The sequence below is a fragment of the Dipodomys spectabilis genome, unplaced genomic scaffold, assembly GCF_019054845.1.
Source record: "Dipodomys spectabilis isolate Male_0828 unplaced genomic scaffold, ASM1905484v1 ptg000069l, whole genome shotgun sequence".
NCBI lineage: Eukaryota > Metazoa > Chordata > Mammalia > Rodentia > Heteromyidae > Dipodomys > Dipodomys spectabilis.
The window spans coordinates 13235287-13251503 of record NW_024870746.1 but is presented as its reverse complement, the minus strand read 5'-3'; the positions used below and the strand labels follow the sequence as shown (position 1 = coordinate 13251503).

Here is a 16217-nt window from a genome sequence, read left to right as displayed (position 1 = left end):
TGTTTTAATTTGCTTACTTAAATATTTTTTAAATGTCATAATAATGTGGTTTGGAGCTCTTGCCTATAGACAGAGAATCCCAAATGTAGATTATATTAAACAAACTGTACAGTAAAAGTAAGTTTTGGGTTAGATGTTCATTCCACATTTGTTCATTTATGACAGATTTACAGGATGCATTTATTTTTAGTATAATCCATGAAATGTTTCAACTTAAACAAGTATCAATCTGTATATTTTATAAATTAGAGGACTAAGTTATAAGGATGAAGTCCTAGGTAAGATTTTATACATACACATATATGGATTAATATAGTATAGTGATTTTCATGCATGATTTTAACATTTTAAATAACAATTCTGCAACTTTATAGAGCATCACTTTTATTTTTGTGCTTCATTTTAATTAGTGGACCATTGACTTAAAGTTAATGTTATTTTCTCAGAAAAGTATTTAAACTTTATTGAGGTGATAAATCATTTAAGAATAAAAAGGAATACTTTGTAGGGGAGAATAAAAAAGGGATGATATTGATCAAGATACATAGTAGTGATAAACTGACTTGTTGAATCACACCCTCTTTGTATAACTTTAATGATAATAAAAATATAATTTAAATAAAATAAAAAGTAAAAATGAATACTTAAAGGCACAGTTTAAAGCCTTAGAGAATTTAAGCAGTTGAAAAAGGGTACTGCTAAAATTATTTGGCTGATTTTTTACCTTTTTGATAATAAATGGAAAACCTCAGTGTTGAATTTAATATTGAACCTATTTTAGCTAATAAGGCTGAAAGATTTCCATGATGATGCAGATTTTAGTAAAATGGAATAAAGAAGATTTAGCCTCATCTATAGCAGCTAAACTATACATTTTATATGGTCTTTGGATTTATAAAGAGCTTTACATTACATTGAATATATTTAGTTGCTTTTCAGTTGTTCATAATAAGACTTGATGGCAAAACTTCTTTACACTTTGAAAATATTCAGTGTAGGGTTTTTTTTAACTTGACCTGAAAACCTATGGGATTAATTATTATAGATTAGTTAAAAATATGTAGGTGTATAAATTCCCATAAAATATAGATCTACAGTAAAACTAACCAACTCCAAAATAGTAAATAATGAAGTATTTTATTTTCCTATTCTGCAATTAGGTTTTCATACAAGTCTGTCAGATTGGAAGCCTTGAATATTAATTTTAGTTCGGCAAGACTCTTACCAGTTTTACTGATAAAAACTTCTAGAGAAAGGGGCTAGATATATTTTCTCTATGAGAAATTACAGGCTGCTAAAAATCCATAGGTACCGTCCTGCTTTCATAATGATCTAGCCCAAGACTGTGTTAATATAGAAATTGACTGAAGGTCAGCCAATGGCAAGAAGTACAGTAAACTCTGTTGGGGGTGATGGCTAGAAGAGAAGAGCAAGCAGCACTGTCACTGCCCTCCTTCAGTAGCATAACTGAAAGGAGCAATGAGGAGGAGAAAAAAGGAATGATACTGGACTTCTGTTTTAAAAACCCAAAATGCCCCAACAGCTGGTTTTCATTCAATTTTGATTCCTGAAAATAGGTAAAGGGTGTGTGTGTGTGTGTGTGTGTGTGTGTGTGTGTGTGTGTGTGTGTGTGTGTGTGTGTGTGTGTGTGTGTGTGTGTGTGTGTGTGTGTGTGTGTGTGTGTGTGTGTGTGTGTGTGTGTGTGTGTGTGTGTGTGTGTGTGTGTGTGTGTGTGTCTAATAAAAAAAAATCATGGTTTTGTGGCAGTAAATCTAGAGTTTTTCTTGCCTTTTAAAGGCAAGAAATGGGAAGGCGACTCTGGAAAATAAAACACTTCAGCGTTTTTCCTCTGGTATTTCTAGCTAGTTTAAGACTGAATGTGATATATATGCACTAGAAATCTAGTAGGAACAGGAACTGAGTCAGACACCTGCTACCTTCCCAAACTTGTTGATCAGTGGACTCCTGTTCACTAATGAAGCAATGATTTTTCAGTGATTAGAAAGTCAGGAAAATCCTTTACATTTTTGAACCGTGTTTAATCCAAAGGAGCCAGTTAAAAAGGTGCCAGGGCTAGTAAGGTATGGTGTGTTTACTCCTTTTCTCATTCATGCAAACAACGTTTATTAAATGCTTGCAAAGTAATTGTCTGGGAATGCCAGGAGTGAGCAAAGATAAAGCTCTGCCCTCAAGATTACATTATAGTTGGGGAATTGAACCCGATGTAAACAATATATGATACGTGAAGGATTTGGTGCTATAAATATCTGGAGTATGAGCATTCTAGGCATAACCTAAGAGTATATCCCAAGTTTAAAATATATATTATATATATATATATATATATATATATATACATATATATCTTACTCATCTAAAACTCCTGTATCTAGAATTCGCTATAGTAGGTTATCTGGAATTAACAAGTATTAACACATATCTAGAATTAACTGTTCTTGAATCAGCTAGAGCATGCATTCATTTCTCTGTTCCCATCATCCCCACTAAATCACTCAAGTATGCTTGCAATATATCCCATTCAGCATTGTAGATATATTAGTTTCATCTGACATATTTATTACACATTTCATTTTTAATATTGTTCTTATAGCAGATGGATATTGCATCTATATATGTAATATATCTGTATACTTGAGTATAAATATAAATCATTTATTAGGTCTTAATATGCACTAGTCCTGGTACCAAGCACACATATTATTTATTAGCCCTCATTGCAGCCACGTAAGTTGTAGGTAGACTGAGTGCTATTAAATTGAACTTACCTTAATGTCTCCTAGTAAATGAGGATTCATAGCAAAATTGGTGTGATTCTGAAGCCTGGATTTACAACCAGCTTTTAAAACTATGTTGTGAATTTAAATATGCATATGTATGTGTATGCTGCCCTTATAAGGGCATAAATACCTTCTTACACTGAAATACTTTTAAGACTTAAAAAGTTTTTTCTGAACTGTTACTAACTGGATAAAAATGAAAAAGAAAGCTATTAAGACATATAAAAAATAGGCCCACTAGAAACTTTGTACAGCTTCTGGTTATTTTAAAATTATTTCAACATACGTTTATTACCTACCCACTTTGTATTTTTTTTTTGTACAATATGGTACAGATATGACAATGATGCTCAAGTAATGTAGTTCATTTCAGGTAGTAGAGATACATGTAACTTGTGGTTAACTACTAAAGTGTTATGATAGAATGAGAATAAATGTAGTTAGTGTAGGAAGAAAAAGAAATAAATTAATTTGGATGGAAGTAGTAAGATGGCATTTGATCAAGACTGTATGATGTGTAAACTTTTAAAGAATAAACACCATAATATGCCTTTTTTGACATATTTTGTTGAAACTATTTTGTTCATAGTTGAAGCACCAAATACAAAGCTAAATGTAATTCTTTATCAACTATGTGGTGGTTTCCATTTATTAGAATGGATAATAAAGAGTTGACTATTTTTATGTAATATGTGGTTATTTTATGATGTGTTTTTGAAAGAGTTTTGCTAAGTCATAAATTACACATACTTAATTCACTTTTTTTTTTGTTTTTCTGTTCATGTCTTAGTTTGTAACTTATATAAATACATTGGAAAACTGTGGGCCATGAAAGTTTCTTTAAAAACAAGGCAACAGCTTGACTTGATATATATTGCTAAATAAAAATCGATGTATATTTTACTACCTGCTTTACCTTTCTGATTCAGGTGAAGTGTTTGATTACTTAGTTGCCCATGGAAGAATGAAAGAGAAAGAGGCCCGTGCAAAATTTAGGCAGGTATGGAAAGTAGTTTTCAACTCTGTTTTGCTGATATGTTCAGTGATGTACAGTTGACTGTATTACAAACTGGAGTGTGAGAGTACATGCCATCTTAAAAAGAAAAATACCGCTGTGCGCTGTTGGCTCTCGCCTGTAATCCTATCTACTCAGGAGACTGAGATCTGAGGATCATGGTTCAAAGCCAGCCTGGGCAGGAAAGTCTGTGAGACTCTTAGCTCCAATAAACCACTAGAAAACCGGAAGTGGTGCTGTGGCTCAAGTGGTAGAGCGCTCGCCTTGAGCTGAAGAGCTGAGGGATAGCGCCCAAGCCCAGAGTTCAAGCCCCACGACTGACAAATAAAAGAAAAAATACGTACTTAAACACTTTGTAAGAATGGAAGAAACCTGTTTTTCGTAATTTAAACTTAAAATAATTGCAGATTGTTTTTAGTTTGTTACAGAAAGTGAATTTTTTAAGTCACTTTGTTTCATTGTGTCTTATAAAGGCAAACCAGACCAAGATGGAAAAGATATAATCTTTTGATGCCTATGTCTACTAATTTTTATCAAGAATTATGAGTCATGTATGTGTGCTGTTAAAAAATGTGTATTGTCAGATTATCAGTCATATATGTGTGCTATTTTCTTTTATAATTAAAGATACATTGGTAATAAAATCCATAGATTGAAAGTATATGGTTCATTTTATTCAAATATTGAGGCAAGGAACTTTACAAATGTGATAGAAGACTTTCAATTCCAGTTTGACTTGTAGAAATTATAAAATAAGAAAAAATAATATATATTTGTCTAGGATTTAAATTTAACTTTTAGGATTGAAGTAATTAAAATAAGCATAGTTTAGCTGGGTGCCAGTGGCTTACACCTGTAGTCCTAGCTACTTAAGAGACTGAGATCTGAGGATTGGGTTTGAAGCCAGCACAGACAAGAAAGTCCATGAGATCCTTATCTCCAATTAACCAGTAAAAAGCCAGAAGGAGTATAGCTCAAGTGGTAGAATGCTAGCTGCGAGCAAAATAAACTCAAGGACAGCACCTAGACCCTGGGTTCAAGCCCCAGAACTGGCACACACTCAAAATAACAACAACAATAATAATAAGTATACTTTATAAATTACTGTGGAAATTGCTAGTTTTAATCATTCATAAAATGTGTCGAAGTTTCAGAAAGTATCAGTATCTGATACTTTTCCTTGGTCAATTAAGATTTTCCATTTTAAAACAGCTCAATAACTTGGTAAGGATTGGTTCTGCAATTAAAGAGATTCTGTAGTCTGTATGTCTGAGAAACACTGTGTATTTACATAAGATTTTCTAAGGGTTGTGTGTATATGCATGTGGGCATATGTTTATGTTTATATGTATGTACATGTTAACATATTAAACCATCAGATAAGTCTTCAAGAAGGAAGGAAACAAGTATTTAACTTGATATTATATCAAGATATGACATTCTCCAAAATGATTATAGAGTGACTTATATAAAACCTCTATTATTGATATTTCATGGAATTAAATACTTTTGACAGCCTTTTATTTTTGGTAGATTTTCAGAAGCAGTCATATTAAAGTAGTAAACGCAAAAATAACTGGTGATGGGGAAAATAACATTAAGAAACTGAATTGTGCTTAACCCCTTATTATTAAGTTCTGGGATAGAGTCTAAGCTTACTCATAAGTAAAGCACTACAGATATCACTTCCAGTGCCACTCATCTTTAAGTATCTTTGAGTAGTTTTAGTGACTAGTAGGCCATCAAGAAAATTCCACTTGTTACTCAGTAGTCCCATTGGGATCATAATGTATATTGTAAAGGTTACTGTTACTTGCCCCTTTTCTTCTTAGTCAGCTACTAGCTTTACTCACCAAAGACAATGTGTATAAAAAATAGTTGGTACAGTGTAAAATTAGAGAAGTTGAAATGCCTGCAACTTGAAAGAGTTTGCCATATTTGCAGGTTGGTTGACAAGAGTGCATTAGGTGATTAGGAAAAAGATTGTGGGTCCTGGGGTTTGATCCACAGAACCACAAAAAAGGTATTTTGAAGTTAATCATATTTACTAAATTTGTCTTAATTTTTGAAATATAGTCTGAATTACTTTGGAATCAGCTTTATATTCCGTATGTTGCAGAGGTTGAATATCAAGAAGTGCTATTTAAAATATAGAACAATGGAAAATGTTTTCTTTATAATCATTTGTGTTTTATAAATGTTAGATTATTTTATATCTGTGCTTCCCTCACACTAGAAAATTTATTTTTGAGAACTTATTTTCACTTAACTCCCATCTAAACTCTTTAAAAATTAATAAATGTTGCATTGAGACCCCATTTTACAACTTAAGGATAGTTTTTTTTTTGCTTTTTGGGGGGAGAGGGGTCAGTTGTGGTGCCGCTGTCCCTCAGCTCTTCAGCTCAAGGTGAGCACTCTACCACTGGAGCCACAGCACCACTTCCGGTTTTCTGGTGGTTTATTGGAGCTAAGAGTCTCACGGACTTTCCTGCCTGGGCTGGCTTTGAACTGTGATCCTCAGATCTTAGCCTCCTGAGTAGCTAGGATTACAGGCATGAGCCACTGCTCATAGACAGTTTTTTAAAGAATAAATATAAAGTATTTTTTTTTTTTTTTTTTTTTGTCGGTCGTGGGGCTTGAACTCTGGGCCTGGGCACTGTCCCTCAGCTCTTCAGCTCAAGGCGAGCACTCTACCACTTGAGCTACAGCGCCACTTCCGGTTTTGTGGTGGTTTATTGGAGATAGGAGTCTCATGGTCTCTCCTGCCCGGGCTGGCTTTGAACCGCGATCCTCAGATCTCAGCCTCCTGAGTAGCTAGGATTACAGGCGTGAGCCACCAGCGCCCGGCTTAAAGTATATTTTTTATGATTAAAAATTTTTTAAAAAAGGTGTACTACATTAGCAAAGATATGCAGATGTATGCCCTTGACCCTGCTGTTAGGTATACCAAAGAAAACGTAACAGTTTAAGACAGTTTTAGTAACCAATACCTATACTTTGTCTTCTCATTCTATAGAATATGAAGGCCTGCAAAAAATCACTACTAATTCTAATATCAAGTGTCCTATAAAGCATAGGAATTTCTGGCCCATTTATAAAGAACACGGGAGTAACCCCACAACTGCACCTTAGCAGAAGACACTGATGTGTGTAGCCTTTAGATCACAGCAGGACTAGTGGAAAAGTCTGATCTCAAGGTTCATAATAGAAGCGTAATGGAGTAGTTCCAAATCCTGTTTATAGTAGTCCAAAATAGTTTGAGATAGAAGAGTCTAGCCATACAGTAGTGCAATAAAATTGAAGTTTTGAATGAGGATTCCTGCAGTGCCAAAAAATGTCTGTCATGGCAGAAATTGGACCTTGGGAGTTACATGTGGTAATACAATAAACTACCATATATGAATGCTAACTCAGAGGTCATTGTCTCTGTAGGCAAAGGCAAGCATAACATAGAACATTCCCTTTGGTGATCTTTGTATTGTTAAAGCTTGAAGCCTTAAGAAATTTTTTATTCCAGAAATGTATATAGAATTGCTCTCATACTGACCATTCTGTCTGATGTGAAGTGTCTGGCCTCTGATCATGTTTGGTAATGAAATCATTACCTGTGGTGTACTTTTGCTGTATCACACAAGTATGTGACTTGTAAAAGGTCATTTCATTATCAGAAAATTTCTGTTATCCATGATAAGAGAGTAACCTAATAGTGAATATGTTTTATTATAACCTGTGGAACATATCCAGTAAAATATGCATGTAAATATGTCTTACAACTAATAAACATAATTTTATGAAAAGTGGGCATTAGAGTTTTGAAGCAAATTGCTTAAGAAAACTAATTATTTATTGTTAAATTCTGCAGTATTTTTAGGGACCACACTTCAAAATGATCATAAGAATCCTCAGTCACCCTTCATAAAAACATATGTAGTGCTTGCTTAATTTAGAATTCAGGGACTGTTAGCACTTCTATCAAGTTTGACTCCTAGGCTGAGGATGTAGTTCAGTGGAAAAGGTACATGTGTTTACTTTGCAACAAGGCATTGGGTTCAATGCTTAGCACCACAAAACCAAACAACAAGAACCTCCATCTCCATTTCTCATCCATTTTCACACTTGTGTTTCCTCATAAGTAATGCTTCTTACCTCCATGCCCTTTGCCCAGCACTCAGCATAAAGCTCTACATCTTTAAATATTACTGTCCTTTTATGGATAGCTTGGATCAAATATCACCTTCTCCAGAAATCATTTCCAACTGCTATTTTATTTTTTTATGATACTCTCGCTTCTTTGTTCTTCTACTCCTGTACTTCTGTCTTGTATTATAGTTTTCGCATACAGGTTTTCTCTGCAATTAGATTTTAAGCTCTTAAGGGCAGGATCCGTTTGTGCTCCTTTAGCAACCAAAACACATTTTCTTGTTAACTGACTTGGATTGTTGAATTTGGTTGAATTATATGTTCCTCATTGTGTGTTGATGATTTGTTTTGAACTCATTTCTTCTCTGTCTTTGAACCATTTTAATATACACCAGAATAATTTCCTAATACTGAAATAGTTTCACTTTAAAGTTCTTTTATCTTGCCTGTTACTATTAATTCACATAATTTAAAAACTTTGAAAAATTTCATTTTAGTCTCCATTTATAAATAATTAACCAACATCTAACATTCAAACATATTTTTATTTTTAATTGCATCTGTAATTGAATGGGCTTCTATACATTAAAATGGTCATCCTCTTTTTTTCGGGGGGGGGGGAGGGGTCCGGTCGTGGGGCCTGAACTCTGGGCCTGGGCACTGTCCCTCAGCTTTTCAGCTCAAGGCTAGCGTTCTACCACTTGAGCCACAGTGCCACTTATGGCTTTTTTCTTTTTGCTTATGTGGTGCTGAGGAATAGAACCCAGGGCCTCAGGCATGCAAGGCAAGCATCTACCACTGAGCCACCTTCCCATCTTATACATAATACTCTATGTGTGTGTGTGTGCGCGCGTGTGTGTGTGTGCGTGCATGCGCACATGCACGCATGCACGTCGCCATGCACAAACTGTCCTGGAGCTTGAACTCAAGGCCTGGGTAATGTCCCTAAGCTTTTTGCTCAAGTCTGGCTCTCTAGCACTTTGAGCCACAACTCTACTTCCAGCTTTTTTTGGTGGTTAATTGAAGATAAGTCTCATGAACTTCCCTGCCTAGGGTGACTTCAAACTGTGATCCTCAGATCTCAGCTTCCTGAATAGCTAGGATTAGATTTGTGAGCCACTGGCACCCAGCTTTTATCAGATGTAATCTTAAATATATAATGGCTCTTTATCATCTGCTGTCAGATTCTTTCCATATCTGTATTTATGTAAGAATTACATAATTGTTTATCATCTATTTCTCATAGTTTGATGAGCACAGTTTTCATCACTTGAATATATGTATAGTTTTCTGAACTAGAGGAATGATGAAGTTACCAAGTATTACTTTGAATCTGATTTAGGTTTTCTAAATTAGAGGTAATAATTGTGGAAAAATCAGAATGTTTTTAACTATAAAATAATTTTGATTCTTATCTAAATATTTATTTTAGATTGTGTCAGCTGTACAGTATTGTCATCAAAAATGCATTGTTCATCGTGATCTTAAGGTAAGGTGTTGACAAAATCATGATTATTAAAGTATCTAATAATGAAATTAGAGCTATTTGATTACCTAACTGTTTCAGGCACTGAGATAGTTTTTATTTCATTCTTACAGCATCTTTACAACAGGTAATATTTTCAGAGCAAATGGAGAAAATATGGACATGAACTTATCTAGCACTAAATAATAGAGGATTTGATTTACTATTAGCTTTTTTAAGTAGTTAACTGTGGGACATTTTCCCTAACTAAAAATGCCCAAGGTTCTTTTCAGAAAGAGGCAAAGTTGATGTAATCCATGTTTGTCTGATATAAGAGCCAGTGTTAATTCTCTACATTAAAACCCAAAATGTTTTTAATAAATGTTAAAGAATTGTGATTAGGGGCTGGGAAGGTGGCTCAGTGGTAGAGCACTTGTCTTGCATGCCTGAGGCCCTGGGTTCGATTCCTCAGCACCACATAAGAAAAAAGAAAAAAGCTGGAAGTGGCACTGTGGCTCAAGTGGTACAGCGCTAGCCTTGAGCTGAAGAGCTGAGGGACAGCGCCCAGGCCCAGAGTTCAGGCCCCACGACCAGACCCAAAAAAAAAAAAGAATTGTGATTAGTATACACTGGCGTATTGATCAGTAAAAGATATATATACTAGTTAGGAGATGGTTGTCAAAAGAGTTGAAAAAAATTGAAGATAGTAATTCCCTGCCTAAGCATTTCTGTCTTTTTCCCTTGCCTTTCTGTTCTACCCAAATCTAATTTGCATTATTCTTTACTGAACTTTTATTTATGTATTTATTTTTATTTTCTTTAAATAGTTGTATAGAGGGGTTTCAGTTCAGTTCAGCATATAATTTTATGGTTACAGTGCATCTTGATCATGGTCACCCTTTCTCTCATCCTCCCCCATCTCTTCCAACCCCACTCATCCCCTTAGGTTACCTGATTCCATTTTCACATATGGGCATAGAATATTATAATTATATTTGCTCACTCTTCCTCTCTCCATTCATCTTCCTAGCCTCTTTTTGGCCTCCTCTCATGCAGACAATACAAATTTCAGCTTCCTGGTATTCATTTTTTTAATTATAAGTTACTTTAGGAGTTAATCTATTGCAATCCTCTCCTGTGACTACCATACTTTAGACTGTCACACACACACACATATAACCTTGTATATGGTCTCATTTATGTTTTTAATTTAGATCTAACATATATGAGAGAAGCCATGCCCCTTTTGTCTCTCTGAACCTGACTTCACGTAACATAAAAATTTTCCAAGTCTATCCATTTCCCTGAAAATGAAAAATTCCATTGTGTGCATACACACATCCACACCCACACATATACACATATATATCTTGATCCATTCATCTGTTATAGGGCATCTAGGCTGTTTGGATATCTTGGTTTGGTGAATAATAAAGCAGTGTGCATTCTTGTGCAAGTGTCTTTACTGTATCCCAACTTGTAATAGTTTGATAAATACCCAAGAATAGATATAGCCTAGCTCTGTGTTTAGATTTTTGATCAGTCTCTAAACTGCCTTCCATAGTGTCGGTACTAGTTTGCTTTCCCATCACCAATGTAATAGGGTTCTCAAGTTTCTGGCAGCATTTGTTTGTGTTCTGGAAGATGGACATTCTTACTGGGGTGAGATAGACTCTTAGTATTGTTTTGATTTGCATTTCCTCTACGGCCAAGGATATTGAACATTTTGTCATGTATTTATTGGCCATTTTTTACTTCTTCTGAAAGTATTTAGCTTTTTCATCCATTTATTGGTTGGGTTACTGACTCTTTGGGGGTTTAGTTTCTTGAGTTCTTTGTATATTCTAGATATTAGGCCCTTGTCAGATATATAGCTGGCAAAGATCTTATCCCGTTATTCAGAAACCTTTTAGCTAGATTCAGTCTCATTTGTCAATTCTGTCTCCTATTTGCTGAGCCCTTGGAATTCTACTTAGGAAGTTCTTGCCTATGTTGATAAGGTCTAAGGTGTCTGCTACTCCTTCCTGTAGTAGTTTCATGGTTTCAAGTCTTACATTCAGATCTTTGATCCATTTTGAATTGATACTAATACAAGGTGACAGACAGGGATTACTAGGAGTCTCTTTTTCTCTTTTTTTTCTCCATCACCTTTATTAATTATTAGCACTGATTTGGATTATATTTAAATATACTATCCTTAATAGTTGTTAGAAATCTCCTCATATGTTTTAGCTACATTTTTCTGGGCTTACCAGATTTTCTACAGTCCCAAATGTTTTCATTTCTCAATTTCCACTCTCAGATTGATTTTTTTGGTCAGTCCTGGGATTTGAACTCAGGGCCTGGTTAATGTCCCTGAGCTTTTTTGCTCAAGGCTAGTGCTCTACCACTTTGAGCCATAGTGCCACTTCCAATGTTCTGGTGGTTAATTGGAGATCAGAGTCTCACAGACTTTCCTGCCCTGATGGCTTTGAGTCACAGCCCTCAAGATTTCAGAATCCTGAGTACCTAAGATTACAGGTGTGAGCTCCCAGCTCCCAGTTCAGATATTTTAAGGGAAAAATATAACTTCTACCAAGAAGAAAGAGGAGGATTATCACCTGCTTCTGTGTTCTGGTCCCTGATTTGTCATTGCATTTCACACATGATCTACCAAAAGATCATGTTCCACTAACACATTTTCTTCTAGTTTGATAGAGAAAATTTTGCCTAGACTCCTAGAAGGAGACCTCAGTACCTCATGCAGTTCTCTTTTACTGAGGCTATATGAGTACTTTGATCTCCATCCAGACAGCTCTAGGAAACTGATACACAGCTCAGAAACATGGACTCAGAAACTTACAATGATCAGACCATTATTTCAGATAATCTTTTTTATCATATAGTCCATAAATGTTATGATCTCATAAAAATCTCCAAAATTTTCATACTTTTATGGTAGTTATGTAATAAATTATATCACTTTGTTTTTATTTTGTTGAGCTAGAGTCCTACCAGGACTTACAGGGTGGCCAATAACTTTTATTATTCTGCTTTGTTTTGTTTCACTTAGCACTTTGTTAAGGAAACATTCTAGAAGAGATGGAAAAAAACCTGTCATGGTAGCTCACACCTATAATCCTAGCTACTCAGAAAGCAGCAGTCAGGAGGATCATAAATTTGGGGTTAGCCCAAGCAAAAAGTTTGTAAGAACCCATTTCAGCCAAGAAAATTGCTGAGTGAGCAAAGGTAATAAACCAATCACTAATTATGGGCAAGGGAGCTAAGGAAAGACTTCTCAGAAGAGATAAAAATGGCAAAGATGGGGCTGGGAAGGTGGTATCATGGTAGAGTGCTTGCCTAACATGCACTAGCCCTGTGTTCAATTCCTCAGTACCATATACACAGAAAAAGCCGGAAGTGGTGCTGTGGCTCAAGTGGTAGAGTGCTAGCCTTGAGCAAAAGAAGCTCAGGGACAGTGCCTAGGCCCTGAGTTAACAAGCACCAGGACTGGCAAAAAAAAAGAAGAAGAAGAAGAATGGCAAAGAAACACATGAGGAAATGCTTATCATGCCCTGGCCATAAAGGAAATGCAAATCAGAAGAACTCTGAATTTCCATCTCACCCCAGTTAGATTGGCCATATTTTGATTTCAAACAACAATAAATATTGGCAGAGATGTGGGGGGAAAGGAACCCTACTGTACTGTTGGTGAGAGTATAAACTAGTTTAACAACTCTGGACTGCAGTCTGGAGGTTCCTCAAAAAACTAAACGTAGACCTTCCTTATGAACCAGCCATACTACTCCTGGGCATATACCCAGAACATCACAAGCCAGGATATTATAAAGACACCTGCCCATCCATGTTCATTGCTGCACTATTCACAATAGCAAAGATATGCAAACAGCACAGAGGCCCTAAAATAAATTAGTGAATCCAAAAATTGTGGTACTTATATACAATAGAATTTTACACAACCATTAGGGAGAATAAAATTATGTCACTTGCAGGGAACTGGATGGAACTAGAACAAATCATGTTAAGTGAGGTAGCCAAGCTCAGATCTCTGATGTTAATGGTGTATTCACATGCATATCTTCAGGAGAGTGGGGAGGACACACAACTCTAGGGACAAATGGCAAAAATGTGCAGTAGTGGAGCTCACTGGAGACTGATGAAAGTGAACTAACTGTACAACTCATGGGTGTAGACAGGAAGAGGACTAGAAGAGAATTAGGGAAGGGAAGACACTGTATGAAAGAAAATGTACTCACTACCGGACTCATGTAATTGTAATCCCTCTGTGCATTACCTTTATAATAACAACAAAAAAAGATGAGTCTGGTGACACAGAATACCTATAATACCAGATAAGCTGGAAGCCTAAATAAAAGCATAGTTTAGGTCTGCCTTCTGAAAAGCAAGACGTTACTTGAAAAATAATGAAAGCAAATAAAAGTCTGGAGATGAACTGAAGTGGTAGAGCTCCTACCTGCCAAGTACAAGTATAAGGCCCTGAGTACTAAAAACGAAACAAAAAGAAGAATGAACAAAATAGTTACAGAATCTAGATAGTCATTTTAAATATATCCTGAGCCTTTTAAGGATGCTATTAAAATAGAGGTCCTCCAAGTGAAAACTTGGTTTAGTTCAAAGTAGAATAGGGTTGTTCTTTAGATTAGGTCCTATTAAGGTATAGTTCCAGTGTGTTTCCTACCATGAAGGAAAAAAGGGTTTTAAAAAAAGGTTTAAAATAACTGGAATTCAATGGGTTTTAGATAACCTGTTTTAAATAGTTGTATATGTACTTACAAATGACAACTTTTCTAGTATTAAAATTCAGTTTAATATAGATATTGTACGATAATGCACTGAAATACCATTGTAGGCTACTAAATGTCATACTACATTTAATAATGAAAGGCAGTAAATATGTAAGTTTGAGATCTGAAGCTAGTTCAGCAAAGATTTTTATTTTATGTATTCTTTTTACATTGTCCTTTTTATTATTTTCCTCTTAGGCTGAAAACCTTCTTCTTGATGCTGATATGAATATTAAAATTGCTGACTTTGGTTTTAGTAATGAATTCACAGTTGGGAACAAATTGGACACATTTTGTGGAAGCCCACCTTACGCTGCTCCTGAGCTTTTCCAAGGAAAGAAGTATGATGGGCCAGAAGTGGATGTGTGGAGTCTTGGCGTCATTCTCTATACATTAGTCAGTGGTTCCTTGCCTTTTGACGGCCAGAATTTGAAGGTATCAACTAAATTTTATGTCATATTTTAGCCCCAGATGCAGTCATTTCAAAAGGTAATTATAAGTGCTTTCTTTCTTTTTTTAAGGAACTACGGGAGCGAGTCTTAAGGGGGAAGTATCGTATTCCCTTCTATATGTCCACAGACTGTGAAAATCTTCTGAAGAAATTGTTAGTGTTGAATCCAATAAAGAGAGGCAGCTTGGAAGTAAGTAGTTTCTTTTGTACTACAGATTCAAAGTTTAGTAATTATAATATTCTAGAACTTGAAAAGCACTGGTTTCCCATTTTGTTCTTGGGAAATGTGCTACCTTATCTAATTTGCCTTGTATATGAAAGTGATAAAAATAGCATGATACTTTATTCAAAATTTGTCATAGGAGGTTTCCCTAAGGACTTTTTTCTCCATGGTTTTAAAATTAAAACAACATAAAAATTGGGATAAAGTTGACTTTGAGTTACAGAAGAGGAAAACATAGCCTGTATCAGAAACTACATTGTTGGAAACAAAACACTGATTTTAGTAAGGACTCAACACATATTTCAAGGACAAAGAAAAGCGACTGCAAAAATTCTAGTCTGTTGAATATTTCATGACTATATCTTAAGTTATGATCTGATAACAAAAATTTTAATAGAAACCTCTCAGTACAGAAAATTTACAGAATGTTTAAAGTAGATCAGTTTGGAAATAGATATTTTCATTTCTTAACAGACTTATGTACCTTGCCTACATACTGTTCCATATTTACTATTGTACTAAATATGTTAGGGCATAATAATAGCAGAAGTTCATGTAATCACAATGCCCAATTTTTTTTCCTTCAGGCACTACAATTAGGATAACTTGTTTCTTAAGTATTCTGCTTGTCTGTTTTTGAGAGTGATGTTTTGGCTATACTAAGAAATTTCAGTGATTCAGCATGCATTACTCACTTGTGCTTTTTGTCTTTTTTTTTATTTACCTTAATTTGGAAGAGTAGAAAATTCAGAGAATTAACCTCATTTAAACTGTACTTTTTTAGTGTAGCAATGGGGCTTTCTGGCACGGACTCCATGCTGGTTAGGAGGCAGCCAGCCTTATAGTGAGCCATCCCTGTGTACAGAGCTCTCAGGTTAGTTTGGGCTTTGTAATTTTATTTCCACAAATACTTTTCACTAAGAGATGCAATATGTTTTGATGGAAGCTAAGGGATGGTGACTTCCACTGGGAAATTATTACAAATGCTTTGTATCAGTGGATCAATTATCAAGTACTTTTAAACTGAATTATTATTGTTTAAATGTGATTAGTTCTCATTTTAAGACTTGTGGGGTTTTTTTTCTTTTAGGGGAAAAGGATATGTTAATAATATTTTACATCTGAAGGAAAAAATCTCATTTTTCTGTCACTGCTTTTCTAAGCTTACTTTCAACTATCATAGAAAAATGTGAAACATTTAAGTAGTTGATATCATTAACTCTCACTTCTAAAGGCCTAGAACTTTAAAGAAGATAAATCTCTACTTTTCTGCTTTGTTATCCATTTTCCTTTTCTTTCTTTTTTTTTTGGGGGGGGGGG

General features: G+C 35.1%; 1 protein-coding gene across 3 annotated transcripts in view; it reads left to right on the top strand.

Moving 5' to 3' along the window:
• Positions 1–16217, top strand: part of Mark1 (microtubule affinity regulating kinase 1) — a 96383-nt gene that overhangs the window by 50430 nt on the left and 29736 nt on the right. For all 3 annotated transcript variants that reach the window (XM_042682222.1, XM_042682221.1, XM_042682220.1), the window contains exons 6-9: positions 3728–3798; positions 9386–9442; positions 14422–14658; positions 14745–14864. In XM_042682222.1, the coding sequence (XP_042538156.1) occupies positions 3728–3798; positions 9386–9442; positions 14422–14658; positions 14745–14864 (485 nt within the window). The remainder of the gene's footprint in view (positions 1–3727; positions 3799–9385; positions 9443–14421; positions 14659–14744; positions 14865–16217) is intronic.